Source organism: Pholcus phalangioides, unplaced genomic scaffold (assembly GCF_987345545.1).
Source record: "Pholcus phalangioides strain wild (caught in Gottingen) unplaced genomic scaffold, Ppha-v1.0 ptg000015l_1, whole genome shotgun sequence".
Lineage (NCBI taxonomy): Eukaryota > Metazoa > Arthropoda > Arachnida > Araneae > Pholcidae > Pholcus > Pholcus phalangioides.
In genome coordinates, this window is record NW_028301608.1 from 62,615,426 (window position 1) to 62,634,919 (window position 19,494).

At 34.7% G+C, this 19,494-nt stretch overlaps 1 protein-coding gene across 1 annotated transcript; it reads left to right on the forward strand.

Moving 5' to 3' along the window:
* Positions 1-1,587: 1,587 nt before the first annotated feature.
* On the forward strand, positions 1,588-18,530 carry LOC149076437 (UPAR/Ly6 domain-containing protein crok-like). Its single transcript, XM_089244002.1, has 3 exons — positions 1,588-1,931; positions 6,687-6,845; positions 17,881-18,530. The coding sequence occupies exons 1-3, from the start codon at positions 1,847-1,849 to the stop codon at positions 18,096-18,098; spliced, it is 462 nt and encodes a 153-aa protein (XP_089100128.1). The 5' UTR covers positions 1,588-1,846; the 3' UTR covers positions 18,099-18,530.
* The last annotated feature ends 964 nt before the right edge of the window (positions 18,531-19,494 follow it).

Genomic DNA, 19,494 nt, shown 5'->3' on the forward strand with positions numbered 1-19,494 from the left:
GTATAACTTGGAGTTTTTAAGTTGATAGCAATGCTACAACCCTGAGTTCAATCAAGAAAGCTTAAGATGCGCGAACCAGTTTTTTTCTTGTCCTTTCCCTCAAAAAACATGACTTACCATGAAGGAAGAACAATTACCACATTTTTGCAAAAAAGTGTGTGTGTGTTGATTTTAGAAAAACAATTTTTCCAATAAACAAAGCCGCCTGGCAGTCGAGTGGTTAGAGAACTAGCTTCTCACTGTGCAGGTCTGGGTTCGAGTCCTGGTTCGGGCATGGATGTTTACTAACACTAACAAATTCCCCTGGACGGATCATGCTGATCGTAAGGATCACGTTATTAATAGATCTCATTTGGCTAACGCTTTACAAATCTGGTGATAAATTTGCAATATAGTGTAGCGAAGATAACACGTAATAACAAGGTTAACATCACTCTACACGAACAGGAAAAAGCACCAATCGTGAAAGAAAATAACTGAAATTAGCATCTAACGAGATTTAATAATTCCTCAATTGGCGGCAACGCGCTGCATAAGGAAATTTTTTTTTCCGTTCTGTGTTTGGCGCGAAACTGACCGTTAGAAAACTGACACGTTCCAAAATTTCTAAACGCTATAACTCTCTTAATACAGTATTTGTCCGATCCAAAAACAAAAACACTTTTCTAGCACCACAAAAACACTTTTTTTCTAACACCAGAGCATTTAAGTGGCCCGTGGCACATTTTCAGATCACTGAAGTAGACCTCAAAGATCACTTAAGTAACCCGCGACACAGTTCCAGAACACTTAAACAATCCGTGGCACATTTAGAGATCCCTTGACTGACATGTGGCACAGTTTTAGAGCATTTAAACGGCCCCCAGTGAGGTTCTACATCACTCAAGTTACCCGCGGAACATTCCCAGATTACTTAAGTGATCCGTAGCATAATTACGGATCATTTGAGTGATGCGTGGCACAGTTCCAGAACACTTAAGCGGCTCGGACACATTTCCAGAGCACTTGAAGAATCCGTGAAACATTTAGAGATCACTAAAGTGGCTTAGTAGGGGACTTATCAATAGGGAGAATGTTAGTTCAGGTGCCCAATAACTATCGGAAGGTTTTTTCCGTTTTTGGCGCACCTAATAAGATGCCATTAAGAATATTTCATATCTTCATAAAGGAGGATTGATGACGTAAGCATCATCCAAACTTGTCATCAAAAGTCAGCTAATTGGAAACCCCCATCGATGCTGACGTAATACCTGAATGGCCCCTATACAGAAACAGGCATCCACTATCAATCAAGGCAATATTCGAGAAAGAAGAAAATTATAATTTCAAATTAAGAAAAAGAGGTTTCTTTTCGGTGTGGTTATAATTTCTTTTACGTCGCGTCCAAGGTTGTCAATTGCAATATCCATGTGACGAGAGCGAAAATACATCATTCAGCAGCTACTAACGTAAACACTTGTGTGGTTAATGACGATAAAATAGCCATTACATGTTATCGTTCTTGATTCCTTCGAGAGCAGTGTTGATGAGGCAGTCCGGGGAAAAGCGATCGATCGATATTTATAGGGAACCCACGGTCCACTTATGACGTCACCTGCAGCTGAATCCACGCATGTGCACTTCATTTGGTGTAAATCCATGATTCCGGGGAATCGCCTGTCTTTTCCCTGTTTCTACAGCAAAATGTCATATCGATTAATTTTTGACTTATTTTACTCTATTCTAGTAAATTAGTTTCTCACGGGAAATTAGTTTGTGTTTGTGGATACCCATTATTTATTTATTAAAGCATGAAATTAACGTTATCGTGATACTACCGATACTGAGAAAATAGAATTTAAGAATCATGAACATGTTTGCAGTCAGTGTTGAAAGATTTTCCTTCGGTTTCGTAGCCGCCCTGGTTTGTGTAGTTTTCATGGCTGAAAAAGGTGAGTTTGTATAGCATTTTCTTTTTTAAAAAAATCCGCATGTCAGAAATGCATAATATTAGTAGGGAAATTTTTAGGCACATTTATTACATCAAAAATTGCATCTATCAAGTTACATGTAGGACTACACACCTCTTTACAGCAGTTAAATGGTAGTTACAGCGCTGCAAGTATTGCGATTATGGTAATTTCATCAGGGCGTAACCACAGCTTCACTCCCAGTAAAAGTAAAAATATACCATTTTTGTAACCCTTTCAGACCCCGAGCATTAATTTTTTTGGAATTTTAAAAATGTTTTTGCATTTTTGATGTTCATAAAATGCATTTACAAGCATTAGTCAGCAAATCTTCATTTTTCAATTTTTTTTTCCTTCAAATTTTCACTTTTTTTTATGAAGAACTCTAATTCACTTTGTTCAACTTTTTTTAGCCAAGATGATGCAGGGTATATTCATCTTCACATGCAATTTTTTCCAGAATTTTATTGCTAAATTTTATGTAACAAATCACACTTTTTTCTTAACCCCCCCCCCCCCGAAACTTCAACTTTGAGTACTGCCTTCTTCTAATGAAAGCCCCAAACTTCATATTCACCATATTTCCAACTCAAAACTTACACAATCCAAGCCAGGGCTTAACTCTGAGGTTAAAAGAAAAAATTGTGCAGTGAGGAAAAAGCAGCCCAATCACATTTGTGGCGCTAGGGTCTGAAATGGTTAATGTACAGGGTGAACGAGAATTCCTGGATATATTTTAAAAATTGATAACAAATCAACAAATTGACGCAAAAATGTGCAGTTTGCATTGAAATACTCATCATGGCCTGGAGTTTTCTTTTTTTTTAAATATATTGAAAAAAATCAAAATTTCACTCACAGGTGGCACTGTAAAACTTGAAATAGGACAAAATACCAAAACAATGCGTAATAATTATGCTTTGTTTTGTTGCACATTATGTCCTATGTCACTAATTATTAGTGCTCATGACAATTTGAATTACATAAAACACCATATTTCAATATTTCTTCCAGTATTTCAGATTGAAAAAATTGATTATTAAATATTAATAACAATATTTATCTACCAATAGTTTTTCGTTCTTTTGAAATTGAAGAAAAAAAATTATGCAACACATTCAAAGGGATATTTATTAGGTAAATGATAACTGACGCAGTCAAGCTTGATGGAGAGTCATTACAAACCTGTTCAATTGGAATTTTTATTGATTGGAAATAGTAAAAAAATACAAGGCAAGGCTTGATTGGTTAAAAAAAAAAGAAGAGAAAATCAGAAATCAGACAAAAAATGTGTGTGTGTTGTAATGATCATAGGTATGCGTAATATCGTCACTGCTTTTCTAAACAGACACCATTGTTTCCCTACATTTTTGATAAATTATGATCAGACTTCTCCTCTCTCAAGCCATCCACTTTGCATAAAATTCCCCGCCAATTCAGCAGTTTTTCTGGATATCATGCTGCAATTTTAAAATTGTGTGCAATTTGACGATTTTGTTTATCTCCCAACAGTCTACTACACACTTTTTGTCCAAGAGCATGGTTTAATAATCTTTATTTCACATTAGATTGACTTGTTTGAGTTTTGATCTCCTCCGTCAATAAATCCGATTATCGATAAAACGTCCCAATCAGATGAAATAATAATTTCCGTGGCCATCATTATTCGCTGTCACACAAAAAAGGAACGCTAATACAACTGTGAAAACATCCCAATAACATTTCCAAAGGGCCAGTTAAAACAGCGTTTGCTAAAGGGGGGGGGGGGGATATCACCCTCTCCTCGATGAGGGAAGGAAAGGATGCAGCAACTACTGATTCGAATTGGGTTCCCATGGGCTGGCTGTCTTGCCGAGAGGGGATCTGAGAATGTATTTTAATTTTTCCGAAAAAGAGTTGGTGGGGGGGGGGGGGGTAGTGTAAAATAAGTTTGGACCGTAAAGTAACAGTTAAAGTAATTGCATGCTTGACTTAATTTCGAATCTACGTTTTTTTCAGTCAAACGATCCTCAACCCTACACACACACACGGGCTTCGGAAGTGTTTCGAAACTGGGTGCTCATCTTTAGTTTTATATATACGGTTATATACGGTTCGAGATAGGACAGGTTTGGTATAGTGTTTTATGTTCCATTTGGGATCGTTTATTCCCCTTCTGTTTGGCAGATTAGGTCACGCTCACCCTGTCTGCGTATTTTCGAAATGGGGATAATCTGAAATTTTTCTACATAGGAAAAAAAGAATATAACAGTTATTGGAAAAGTTTGATTAGAAAATTGATGGCCATATTTAAAATCAAGCACAGACTTTCAAGCACTCTTCTCACCAAGTGAGAAATATCCAAGGAGTTGTTTTTTTTTAGGGGGGGGGGAATTTCCAATTCCCTCTTTTCTCAATACGTACATTAAGTCATTTGCTCAGAAATTGCTCCAGTCAATATGTATCTATTGAAATTAAATGAAAGTCAGGGCGTCGTCTTAGAATTCAACTGACATGCAATATTCTTAGTCTGAATTTCCATCCTGAGAACAGATTCTATTTCTTTCGTAGCTGTTCCCATTTTAATGTCATTTAAATGTCCCAGATTTTAATTTTTTTTTTCTGACGCGGGCATTATATTTATTTCATTTTTTTCATCATCGCACCAACTTCTACGATCACCAGAATTATTAATCATTATGAATCAGCTGATTATTATTCATAATTATGAATCATCTGATGGATTTAATAACTTTGATAGATGTGAGAAATTGATTAATGCATGATTAATGGAACTTTCTCATGTTGGAAATATCATGATTCCCGGTGATGCAGTGATAAGAGTGGATAATTGAATTAGTATAACGCAGCAATTAAAGCCACATTATTGATTGATGAACATGTAATGGAGGAAATGATTAGATAAGGAATTAAGTAACGTAGCCAAATGCAAACTATATGGGTCATGTGTAATTATATCGCTTGATCATTTTTTTTTCTTCTCATTTGCGTTTTAATCATAGATAAACATATAGTGCGCTGTTGGATTTCTTCTTTCCATGAAACCTGAAATGAAAGTGGGATTTCTCACGAATTTTGAAAAAATCGAGAAAATAAAGAAAAGAGATATTGATAAAATAGACTAGAGATACAGGAAAAGAGATGCAAATATTAAAAAAAAACAGATGATAGGACAATGGTTCTCAAACTTTTGTCACCCATGGCTCCCTTAACCAAGTCAATGTATATCCTTGACGCCCCAAAATAGTCTCACAAAGAACGGCTTCAAAGCACCCAGCGAGCACACTTCAATGTCGGCTGCTCACCACGATGCCCCTGGGAGCCACGAAGCACACTTTGAGAACCACGGGATGATGGGAGATAGAGGTTGTGTAAAAAAAAACCGGATGGTGATGAGAAGCGAAAAATATATAATGAGATAGCTTTGGAAAGAGGATGGAGAAAGATAAATAATCGTAGAAAGACAAGGGAGAAAGGAGGTAATCTAACTTACAGAAAAAATGGAAAAAAAAAACAACAACTAAAACTTAAAAAGAGGATCAAGAAAGGGAAGTAATTATAGAAAGACTATCGAAAAAGGGAAATAATCGTAGGAAAAGTAAGGAGTAAAAAACACAATCATAAACTCATAGAAAGAGGATCGAGAAAGATGATAGGACAGTGGAATGGATCTCTTTATGAATATAGACAGACCTCTCTCTATATTCATAAAGAGAGAGGATCAAGAAAGGGAGATATTCATAGAGAGAGAGGATCGAGAAAAACAGATATTAATAGCAAGAGGATCAAGAAAGAGGAATATTCATAGAAAGAGGTGATCGAGAAAGGGAGATATTCATAGAGAGGGGGGAGGGGATCAAGAATGGTGTCAAGAAAGAGACATATTAATAGCAAAAGGATTGAGAAAAGGAGATATTAATAGTGAGAGAGGATCGAGAATGGGAGATATTCATAGAAAAGGGATCTATATAAAAGGAGGTATTGATAGAGAGAAGTATCAATAAAGGGAGGTATTCGTAGAATGAGTGATGTATAAAGAAAGATATACTATAAAGGGGGGATCAAGAAATTAAGATGTTCCTACAAAAAGGATCTAGGAAATAAGATATTCATAAAAAGAGGATCGAGAAAAAGAGATATACACAGAGAGAGAAGATCGAGAAATAGATATTCAGAGGGAGATATTCATAGAGAGAGAATTCATAAGGAGAAAGAATGGATAATTGGATGAAAACAAAGATGAAAATAGAGAAGACAATCATAGAAAGGGAGCATTAAGAAAGGGAGATATCATCAATGTGATAGGTATAAACAGTGGATAAAATGACAGCACGATCATAGTAAAATGAGAAATAATCCAGATTTTGAGTTGAAGTAAGAGAGACAGAGAATATACTTATATAAAAGATAAATTGAAAAGATGAAACATTTTTTTTGATAGGCAAGATAATCGATAATATTGAAAAGATGACAGCGGCAATAACAATTGTTAGGTCGAAGAAAAGATCGGATATTGATACAACGGAGTAATAGAAAACCACTTTGAATATGTGATAAAGACGAAATGAAAAGTAGGTATCCGATAGAAATTAACATGATTGAATCGAAATTAAAATAATTAGTAAAAGAGGAAAATTAGTAAAAGCGCAACAATAATAATACAAGTCTTATTTTTTCTACTAAAACTAATTTCGAATATGGTAAGATAATAGCAATTATGATAATTATTTTTTTCAGGTTCCTGTATTAGTTGTTGGGAATGCAATTCTAAATATGATCCGAATTGCGGCGAACCTTTCAATGGTCATATGATATCAATGACCGACTGCAACCAGCGGTTCTTGAGTCATCACCCGGAAGTGCCTGGGAGAGTTTGCAGGAAGATTACACAAAAAGGTACATATTATGATATACAATAAAAAAATTAACATAAATCAAGAAAAACAAAGACCATCAGCTCCGCACGAAATGCCTGTAGCATCACTGGCGTATGCAAAAGGGGGGGGGGTTGGGGTTCTAAACCCCCACCTTGAGCCAAGATTATAGCGTTATTTTGCAGGAGAAAACGTAACCCCCCCCCAGAAGGAAAAAAAAAATCTGAACTCCCCCATCGAGAAAATTCTGCGCACGCTTATATATAGCATCGCTTACGTTAGAGGCTATCACAAGAAGAATTTCGGTCCACCTTAACCTCCCTCTCTTGTCATTAAAATTGAGTGAGGTGGGCCAAAGCCCCTTGGACTGGTAACGGCACCCTATTTAGGAGACTTCGCTGACCCCAAAAGAGTACGCGGGAGCATAGGAGGCTATGGGTATATGTGCTAAGGTATATTAATCGTGTTGTGCGTATTCTACCGGAACAACTTTCGCGGGACGGAGGTTGTGCACCCCTGCCTTAAGCTGTCTCATATCTTTTGACAGGGTGAGAAACGATGCTGTAATAGAAACACCATTAAAAATACTATTCAACCATTAATTTATTTCAAATTTTTTACACGTTCTTTATTGTATATGTTGTCCCGTTTTTTTGTTAATTTACGAAACGTAAGTAAAACTTTATACCGGCATAGGATAACACACACAATCAAGAACATACGTAAAAAATTTAAATAGTGAAAAATGGTTTGAAAATGGTCAAATAATATTTTTAGTGATATTTCTATTAGAGCATAGTTTTTCACCACGTTAAGACACCTTAAGACATTTTATAAGTGTTGTTCATGCGTCGAAAATACACATCACTCAAAAGAAGAGTAGGAAAGTACCGCGTAAAAGTGGGCCCGCTGAAAGGTAAGTTCATAAGTACGAGTGGAAGACACATAATTACACGCATAGGTCTGACGATAAGTTTTAACGCACGAGTAACAAGCGAATAGGCGTTGAAACAATATCCTCGTGGTGATGTTTTGAAAATAAACTATAGAAATGTGTGTAGGAAAAAAAATAGAGCAACCCAGCAGAATTCACAATTCTGGCAACTTTTTTTTTGTGTCTGAAATAACAGCTTCTTCCTTCCCGTATTTTATTTTTTTCATTTTTTGCAGCAAATAAAATATTTTCTTTTTCTCACTCGTGTCAGGAACATGAAGAGAAATAAAAATATTGACAACGACAGGTAAACACGCGTCCATAATGGATGGACGTAAAAATGTTTTCTTCGTTCTTTTCTTTTTTTATCCTGGATTCTATGTTTCAGTTGACTGCATTTTTCTTCCATTTTCGGACACCATTTTCGTCTTTTCACTTTGACATCATCGCCTTGTTGGAAATTTTCGTGGGAAAGTAACATTTCGTCTCACTGACCATACAGGAAAAATGAAAAGAAAGAATTTTCTATTTTTCTATCTGTCTCGTTGGTCAAAGGAGTTTTCTTCTTTCGTTTGGTCCGTTGCTCACTTTCCTCTGTTGTTTACGCACTGGTGTTTTTTTTTTCTACACACAAAAACTTCCTGTCAGCACTTACAAACTAATATTGTCAATGTTATTTTTTTTTTCTTTAGTTAAAGAGAGAAACATACAATACAAACACCTTTCTACTCCAACGCGGTGGCGATTTTATCATTTTTACCTGTCGAATTTTCTTAATGTTTCTTTGTCGTAATTATTTTACTTCGGTACAATGCCGTTTTTATATATATATATATATATGAGGATTGTGCGTTATTGTTTATCTGATCTATTTTGGTCTTGATACCATACCATTTCTATCATTGTTTCATAGATGAACGATCTGGGATCAGTAAAGCTGTTTCACACATATAATGCGCGTGGAATGTCAGATCGTAACGATGTATTCTTACTATGAAAGGGCAAAAACACAATGAACATTCTTTAGGTATCAGATCCATCAAAACTGCTGCATTTCTAATAAAATTCGAAACATGTACAGCTGTTCGAGGTACAGAGAGGACCAAAAGCTACTAAATTTTTTTTAATGTTCTCAAAAATTTTTATAAAATTTCCCAAAGAATTCATTTTATCAATTTATGAATTGATTTCATTAATTTCCGAGTTAATATCTCAGTATTGATTTCGTTAATTTCCGTATTGATTTCATCAATTTTTGAATTAATTTCATTAATTTGGCATGAAAATTCAAGAAATTAATGCGGATTCTTTTTTTGGCAACAAAAACAAAAATCAGCTCAAAATTTCTTTTAAAGATGTCACTGGCTGTGTCACCCTCTATTATCTGGGTGACATTCTAATACGTATTTTTGTGCGAAACTCTAACACAGTTTATTCCCGTTCAAGTACAATAATTTCACCAGCAATGCCACATCAATCAAATTCCACGAACTTGAACTGGAATGCGTTGCTCTCTTCAACTGCTGGTGTATGGACCGGTGTGCCGGTCCGCAAAAAATTTCGCTCAATCTATGTAGCCACTAATAATTTCAGATTTAAAAAAAAAATATATATATATATATATATATATATATTGCCTCTAAAATTGTTTTTGTTTTTACCCATTCTGCATATTTTTCCTATTGAATTATTTTTGTCGGTCCGCAAATTATTATTTTTTTTCATCTTCGATGTTCACTAATGATTTTTTTTTCTCGCCGGTACGCAAATTATTTTCTTTACTTACTTTTTTGCAAATTATTTTTCGAATTTATTTATCTTCTGCCGGTCCGCAATTTATTTCATGTGAGAGAAGAGAGAAAAAGGCTTTTATTTGTATGAATAAAATACGTTGTATCATATACGCAATTTATTTATCTCATTTCTATCGGTCCGCGAAATTGTTACAGGTGTAAACAGATCGAAGAACAATGAACTATAAGAAATATAGTGAAGGTTTGTGGATGGACGGTTGTTTCTCATATAGAGAATTTGCATACCTACGTTTCTTATGGAGTAACGTCTTTTTCCCCCCACAGTTTAAATAACTCTGGAGTAATTTTTCTCTTTGCTGTTGCCGAGACGATATGAATTTTGTGCAAAAACAATCGAATGACTTTCCCAATTTTTATGAATTTTCAAAAAGTCTATTGACTTTTAGTTCATCCTGTATGTTGGTCGCAATATTAGCTGATTATTGCTCCATGGTGAAACACCAACTTTTTTTTTCTCTGATGAATTTTTACTGTATGAAAAAAATTCTATAATATCCTCACACAGAGTATCAGAGCATTCCTACTAGATATTAAGCAGTTCTCCCGAATAGTACTTCTTACACGACGTTTTGAATCACGAAATTTTACCATTTGCGCTCAAAATCAGTACTGCTAACACTGCAAAAATTAAATAACTAGAATTTTTAAGATCTTCATTTTTAAAAAAAAGAAAAACTATAAGCGTAATAGAAGTAACCGGAAAAAATATTTCCCCATTGCTGTTATATTTACGTAGCTTATTTATTTATTTATTTTGTTTTGCAAATAGATAATTATTTTTCATACCCAACATTCTAAAGATTCAGCTGGGAAAACACCTAAGTTGGCAACAGTGTCCAGGGCATTATTCACTTACTGAAATAACAAGGACGATCGATTGATAAATTAAAATTTATTTGAAATATCGAGAAAGAAATTAAAAGACAACAGTTTTGAATGAATAAAAAACCAGTTACCTTTAAAAAAAATTATTCGGAAGAATTACCATAAAATCAACTCGAACTCATTTGTTCGAAATTTTGTATGGTTTAAATTTTTACAGAATATTTTATAAAATCAATTCACTTCTACAATAAGCAATACCAGGAAATGAAAAATGATTTGCCCGAACTGCCGTTTGATTATTCACACATTAGCTTTTCAAACCGGAGAGAAATCGAAGAATTATGCACAGATGAGTATAATATATGCGTACTTCAGTAGTTTTCATAAGGAGAATTGAATTTTTTTTCATGATCTGGTTCACGATTTTCACTGAAAGGAAGAAGAAACAACTCTTCAAAACTTTGACTCAATGGAAGAACTTTGATTCACAGTAGATAATAATTTTTCTTCAGGTGACACATTTGCTGTGATAAGAAAGCAAAAACGTGTTCCACCGTCAAGTGTCAAAAAATTAGAGCAGCAGGAAGAATACCCAACGCAATGAAAATTCAAGAAGTGATACGTTATATATATTATTATTAACACGTTCGCACCTCCGGAGCAGTACGAGGAGCCTCTTTCAATGTTTACGAATTGACTTCTTTTAAAGCGAAGTCTCGCTTAAATTTCAGAACGACATATCGGTTGGATTTTTGATGAGGATATATGAACACATTTCCTTTTAAAAACCATTAATACAAAGATCAGATAGCCATCGATTGTGCAAAAAAAATGGTTCGATATCATTGGAAACTTAAAACTACTGAGATGTTAAAAAATATCTAGGGATAGGAGTTCTATAGCTTTGTATATTTCGCTATTTTTACGTGATAGAGCATTTTTCTATGATAATAATTATATAATAATATATAATTATTTATATATTATTATTTATATAATAATTATTATATTAATATTAATTTAATATAATAATATAATAATTATTATATTAATATTAATTTAATATAATAATTATTTATATAATAATATTTCAGTAATTTTAAGGCATTTTTCATGATTTTTAGAATTTATGGCATATTTTCCTATTTTAGAACATTATTTTGCATACTTCAGCATCACAATGAAGAGGGTTTCCCCCCCAATAGCTCCCCTCTTTTTCTTAGTTCATTTCTCACAATTATAGATTTTTCCGTGATAGCAACAATTGGCAATTTCATTTGTGTACCTTTGACATCATTTGTGACGATGATTGCCGATTTTTCGGCTATATTAGCAACAATTTGCAATTTTATTTTTGTACCTTTGGCATAATTTTTTTTATAATGATTGGCGAATGTATGAAATTCCCGTATTTTTCTCTAGGGAATATTGCCAGCCTGTTGGTAGAGAAATATTTTTTAGGTTTTTTAGGGCGTAAATGCCTTTTTTATAGAGCATATTCTGTCGGTTATTAGGTCATAAAATTCCTAGCCTTAATAACATTTAACAATATATGTGGGAAATACTTTGAACTGCTTTAAATTATTTTTTGTTAAGTGAAGGGTTTGCTAAGATAAAAGATTAGTTTCATTTTCCTAAAGTTTTAGGAAACCAGAAAGAACCATTAAAATTTTAATTTTAAAGTTTCTTCAATAAATTGTTTTTGGTTGTTTTTTTTTTCGGGCTGAATATTGAAGCTATTTTCAATTCTAAATTATTTCAAAAGACCTTTGGTGTTTGCTTTTGATGAAATGTTGAATTAAAATTTTACAAAAAATGCTGTTATTTCCTTTCTGCAGCAAGTCTTTTAACTTTTGAATGAATGATTTCACCGTTTTTTATTATTAGCTCAAATTAAAAATCCTTGATACATTAACACATTTTTGACCGCTCTTCCAACTCTTAACCGAACTGCAATTAATTGTTATACATGATTACTGGTTACTCACATAACATATTTGAGAGAACTTTAAAAAAATTGGACATAAATTTTTAGTATGTTTTACTTTCCAATTGATATGACATTTTAATCAGCACAAACTAATTAACTTCATCCAATTAAAATAATAATTATGATTACGGGAAACCTCATTTATCATATGCAAAAGAAAAAGAAGCAACTGCTTTTTTGTTTAAAAATAACTATTTCTGTTTATAGTCAGGAGAAAAAAAAATTCCTATCGGAAATCAGGATAAAATTTCTAAAAGTTTATTTTTTGAACAATCATAAAAATTAAATTCTCTTCTAAACAAATTAAAAAAAACATTAACATTCATTAAAACTTTCATTTTCAAAAAATGACCATTCCTCACAAACATTTATACGAAAATTTCTTGAAATTTTTTTTCAAACAAACCGTAAATGAGTTGAATGATTCAGAAAAAAAGAAAAGACTCTATATTATTAAAAATTTTAAGCAGCCGAGATATTAAACGAGAAATGAATTTGAATCTATTGTGCGACAATATCTTTGATTCTTTAGCGCACAGCTGTTTCTTATCATGTCATTACAATTATAATATCATTAATGACAGGGTCTTGAAATTTTTCTGTAATACAAAATTTTAATGTCTACTTTTTTCAAAAAAAGAGAGAAAAACTCAGAAGTTCTAGAAATTAGCTAAAAATATAAGACATAAAATTAATACCGAAAAAACATCAAAATCATCGATAAAATTTCAAACTTTCTGAAATGCTGTGAATTCACATGTCCGTGATTCCTTCACCAGTAGAAAACACAAAAAGCTTAGATTTGGGGCTAAGTTACAAAATCAGTTAATTTATACAGGATGGCTCATAAATTCTTAAATAGTTAAAAAATTCATGAAAAAAAAAGTGGAAGGAGTTCAAGCGTCTGAAACGTTCTTAAAGCTTTAGCCAGTGGTTCATGGCTGAGGAAAAGCAACTTCACTAATAACGCTTTGCCCACCAATGTCAACATCACAATGAAAATTTTATGCAAGTCATTGATTTTCTTAGCCATTTTGATTGATTGAGCAGAGAAAAAGACTCTATATTATTCAAAATTTCAAACAGCCGAAATTATAAATGAGAAATAGGAAATTGAATCTAAGAAATTTGCTTTTCGAAAGCATAAAATGACTCCAGGAGTTTAATGGCAAAAAGACAAGAAATCGCGTGATCGCATCACCTGGGTTCATAGATGATAATATAAAAAGAAAAAAAAAAATCTCTGTAGTGATCGGAGGTCAACTTTGATAAGTAGGACAACATTATCTAAACAAAGAAGTTCTTTTCCTCTCATCTCATTTACGATCTCTCGTTTTTCCTCATTTGCATGACCACTTTACTCGTCACTTTTACTATTCCTAAGTAAATATAGCTTTTTTTTTTGTCTGCTATGTATATTGGTCAAGGATACCATTCACGGTGAATCATATCCGAAAATTTTCAGTCCTTAGTCATGGGGGGGGGGAACATTTTCACGATTAGATATAACTGATGCGACCTTTCAACAGAAATCACGAATATAATCCTTTATTGCCACGCAAAAAAAACCATTGATGTTTTCGAAATGCTCGGAGTGACATGAAATTTCATATGATCACTCTCCGTTATTTTTGCACTCCTGGAAATGCGTCATTGTCCAAAAAAAGCATTGTTTAGTCATTAATCGTTACAGAGAGTTTTTTTTTGTGTAACCTCTAATGAAAAAAAAATGCAAAATTATTTATTTTCATGGACACATTAGTTGAAAAGTTATCAGTATAAAAATAAAAAATTATTCGATATTCGAGCACGTTATAAGGAAAAAATATATAATTTGCTAATTGTGTAGCCTTCGTGCAATCGTGGTACGACCATTCAAGTCCCAGACTTGAACGTAGAATAGAGTTTTACATTGGAAGTAATAATATACACTCGTTTCCAAAAGTTAAGCACGCGGCGGCTTATATAACATAACGACACCACTTGTCCCGGCTTGGACGGTTAATGGAACACAAATGCGTGTACTCGGGTGCATAGTCCCTTCATGTGGAGCTTTCGGCAAATATTGTCTTACCAAATGATACTGCAACAATGGATGTAACAGTAGTGAAAGTCACTCGTGGATTCCTCATGGGTGCTATAGCAATATACCGATCATCAGATGGGGTGGTAACCCTGGTTGACTGAACCCATGTCTCCGGTCAGCTGTTTGACTTGCTTGGGAATTGCTTTCGTAATCGGTATATTGCTATAATAGCTAAGCGGAACCGACAAGCGATCTCCACAAGTTTTACTTCCAAGGTTGCAATATCACTTGGTAAGACACTATCTGTTGGTACTGAGTGCCGACGGCTCCACGTAAAGGGACTGTATGCGCGAGTACCACGCGTTTGGGTTCCACTAACCGTGGAATCTAGAGGGGGATTAGAAGATTAAAGTGGTGTCGGGATGTTATATAAGCCGTCGCGTGCTCAACTTTTGGAAGCGAGTGTATTTTTGAAATGGTGATGTTATCTCAAGAGGAAGTAAATGTAATACAGGGTGGACGAGAAGTCCTGGACACATTTTAAAAATTGATACAAATCCAACCAACTGACATGAAAAGGTGCGGTTTGCACTAAAATACTTAGCATGGCCTAGAGCTTATTTTCATTAATTTTTGAATAAAAAAAGGTTCAAATTTCTCTCACAGGTGGTGCTATAAAACGAAAAACTCGACATGACGCTTAAAATGCAACACAAACAGTGTGATAACTAATGCTTATACAGCTTAGGTACTTATCGTGTTGTGTGTATTAATTCTTTTCTACCGAAACACTTTTAACGGGTCGGAAGAAACGACTTGGTGGGCAGCATTTGGCCCGCGGACCGGTGGTTGTGCATCCCCTACTGTAGCACATTAGCTGGAAATCTGAGCCCAATTCACTACATGAAATTTTCTCTTTAAAATTTCTTCGTGGTTGATTGAAAATCAACCACGAAAATTTCTTCGTTTTGAAATCGCTATTTTTGTTTTGAATTTTGTTTTGAAATCCCTATTCCGGTAGGAAAAGAATTGATATTGCTTCATATTCTGATATATATCTCTTTTATTCTTTCACGAATGTACTCAGTTTACAGAGAAAACACTCAGAGAGAAAACAGTGAACACTCAAGACTAACCATCACTCATCGGAGAAATAATATACTTGTCGTATCCGAGCGCATAAGAACTAAAGAAACTCGCAAGAATCAATTATACGCGGCTGGTACCACCCACTCGTCCATCATTTGGTTTTTGCCAGAATAAACAAGTGCTCACGAGAAAACTATTTATTATTATTTTTTTTTACCACTAACTTCTTCTTGAAGTTCAAACAAATGCTGCCGTTCTTAAAATAACTACAACGAGAGATGCTTCGAAACCAACTGCTGCTGCTGTTGCTAATTTGGATTTTCAGACACCGCATTCTTTTTTTACTTTCTTCGCGCACATTCCTGTAATTTGAGATGCTCTTCCGGAAAACGCTTTCTTCGAAGAAGAAACTCATTTTTCCATCGAAAAAGAAATGAGCGTTTGAAGTTTTTCATTTCAGTTTTGACTCGGAAAGTGTTTCTGGAAACACTTGTTTTGACGAGGAATGCAATCCACGGGGTTCTTAACCTTTTTTTCAGCAGTGACTCAAAGTGCGACTTTTATCTCGGTGTATTTTTAATATAAAATTTCTTAATAAATATTTCCGATCAATAAAATATTTAGGTCCAAAATTAGAAAAAAAAACAAATCACAGACAGACAGAATTTAGTTTTTCTCGTAGCTGCCTGGCGACTTACAGACTGCTCATGCAAAATTAGAAAAAAAAAAAACAAATCAATAGTATCTAAATACATGGTGTTAAAATTAATTAAATTTTAAATTAATTAGTATTTTTAAAATAGTTTAAAAATTCATAAAAAATGATGAAGGAATTTGTATATTTAAATGCGGTTTGCGAAAAACTACTCTCACGAAGGGGGAATTTTTTTTTTTGGGGCAGAAAGAACATTTAGTTTACATTTTTGTTGGTAGAGGACACTGCACGAAAGCAAATCACAGAATTCTAGACCTGAAACTTTCTTCAATCTCTTCTGGATCAGAAATATTCACAAATGTTTTTACTTCAGCCAGTAATTCGTGGCTGATGATAGGTAGCATCAGACGAGCTGCAGTAGTTAGTCGTGTTTACAGTTTAATTTGCATAATTGCAATCATTTTGGAAAAGTTAAAGTGTGTTCTAGTAGTACGCAAAATTTTGTTCGTTGTTTGCAACTTTAAGGTATAATACGGGACGTGTAAAATGCCCGTTGAAAAATATGATATTCGTCACATCATTTGGTTCCACTGAAAATCCAAACCTAGTGCTATCAAGGCTGCAACCACGATAAATTCAGTCTTAGGAGAGTCCACTGTAAATGCCAAAATAATAGATACTGTTAGATACTGTTTCTACTGTGGACATTCCCCTCGACAATCTAGTCGGAAATTGCCCGGTGCTAGGGCAAAAAAGGTCACCAGACTGACACACAAGAAGGTCATATTGTCTGTCTGGTGGAATTACCGTGAAATAATCTATGACTTTCTTCGAAAAGACATTTCTTGCCTTTTTTTCTGTATCCTTTTTTTCCAAACAATAAATTTCTATCAAGAACTTTGCTCTCCACCCAATATTTATTTACGTTGCGAAAGAATGAAATAAAATTGGTTTAAGACGTTCAAAATTTTGGGAAGTCTTTCGCGACCCCCACCCGCTCCTTTACGCGGCCCCCTAGGGGGCACCATCATCAGTTTGGGAACCACTGCTCTAACAGCTTTGCTTGTACTATATAGGGTGGGTGTCCGCTGTTGAGTAATGGCAGGGTGCCTATACACCACCAGTTTTTATTTTGTCGGTGATTGGGGATTCGAATCCAGATTCTCTTGTATTACACTTTTTTTTCGATTGTATTATACGGTGGAACCTGTACGAAACAGAGCTTCAAGAGACAAATAATAATCCATTTTAGACAAGTTTCCGTTTTATAAAGGTAGACATAAAAGCATCCTTCAATGAAGGAAATATTTTGTGATTCCGTCGAAGAAAGGTTTCTGTCTCATACAGTGTTCGTCTTAGGGTACAAACATAGTGCACGCTGGTTTCTGATTCTGCGAGTCGACGCTGTTACAGATTTTCTAAAAACCTGAATTTCAAGTTTTTTAAATAACCAGTAACGGCGTCGACTCGCAGAATGGGAACCAGTGTGCATTATGTACGTATCCTTGGAAAGGTTTCACTGTATTTGCAGCGTATGAGTTTGAGTACCATCTATCTTTCACGAAAGACAACTGAAAAGACAGCTGGGAATTTTTTTTACGCTGCCGTTGTGAGAGAATCATTTCTTCGACTATTCTGCAGAATAAGAGTAAAAATGGAAGAGATTATCTCGCATGAAGTGGATTTCCTTGATTAATTTCTCGCTTTCTTTTCCCCTCTTCCAGTACGTGACGACACACGGATAATCCGGAGCTGTGGTTACCTGGACGAGCCGGGATCTGGAAAATGCCTGACGCGGGCTGGAACCTATCAGGTCTTCATGCAATACTGCCACTGTGACAATGCCGATGGATGCAACGACGCCTATAAAAGTGCAGCTCCATCCTTCGTATACACGGTAGCATCCGCAATTTTGATCGCCCTGCTGGCACGCAAAATCTGAAAACAACATCAAGCTGGACACCACAATCGAAATTTTTCGAGGGAACAAAAGACCTCTCCTTTATTCTCACATACAAATGTAATTACTAAAGAAAATAGCTATGCAAACACTCATCTGCCAACGAAAAAAGAAAAAAAAAATATATATATGCAGCTACAGAAAGGGGGGGCGCGGGAGATTTTTTTGACAGTTTTGACAATTTGAGTTGTTTGTATCAAGGTGGATCCATATCCACAGACACTCGCCGTGGCGGACATGGAATGTTTCCATATTCACAGCAGTCATAGTTAATGGTACATTGAACAATATTTGTAGTTGTCAATAATATCAATGTTGATACTATGAGTGTCTGTAGGTATAAATTCACCTTTAAAATGTCTGTATGCGCACACGAAAATGTACAAGTAGGCGGTTATTTTCACATCTAAAATGTTTTTCCTCATCATTTTACGTAATCTTGGATAACTAATCCAGACCAGAGGCAGCTACACACGTAACTACAAGTTTGACTAGCATGCATATGTACGATCCTTTTGTGCAAGCCTGCTTGAGTGTCTGTAGAGGAATTTAGCACAAGCATTTTAATTGTACATGCTGCTTGAAGATTGAGTGAATTTTGATTATACATGCTTGTACAGGCAACGCTTGCGCAAGCGGAATTAAGAGTGTGTACAATGCAGGTAACCATATAGGTATTCAGACATCTTGAGCTTTGTTTGGTGTTTGTATTTTTCGTTGACGTTTTTCTTCCGGTACACAAGAACAAAGGCAGCCAATCCCTCGAGCACGCTATATTTCAAGTACAAACTAGTTCTTTTACAAACATACTTGTACCGTGTGGTGTTGAAAAGAAATTGTGCATGTTTGTACAAAAAAGATTGTACATGCATTCTTTTCAAGCTTGTAGTTGCATAAAGGTTTTCATATGTTTGATAAATTTTTGCTAGCGGTGAGCTAGCATGTCCCAGAAATCCGTAGGCTCTAAATTATTTCATACAGAGTTAATGGGCTCTTCACATCCATCTCGTGAAGATTTGCTCTTTTTCATGGGCAAGGCATATCGTCAACAATGTAGTTTGCCTTAAGGCTGTGAATTGTTTGCCAAAATTGCCTCGATGAAAAAAAAAAGATTAATGACTGAAAGACATATTGATTATAGTAAATGTAAGTCAATGTTAGTTGCAGATATTATTTTGAGCGAATAAATATTCTTTAGAAGATAACAACCGCAACAAAACCTTTTCGATGCATATGCAGACAATGGACTGGGTGTCCACTCATATCGTTATCTATGGAAATTCCTAAGAGTCTTAAGAGTTTTTCCAGTCCTATTAGAAATAGCTTCCAGTTATAATTTTGTTTAACTGCTTTTACATCTTAGATGGCGTTTAAGCCG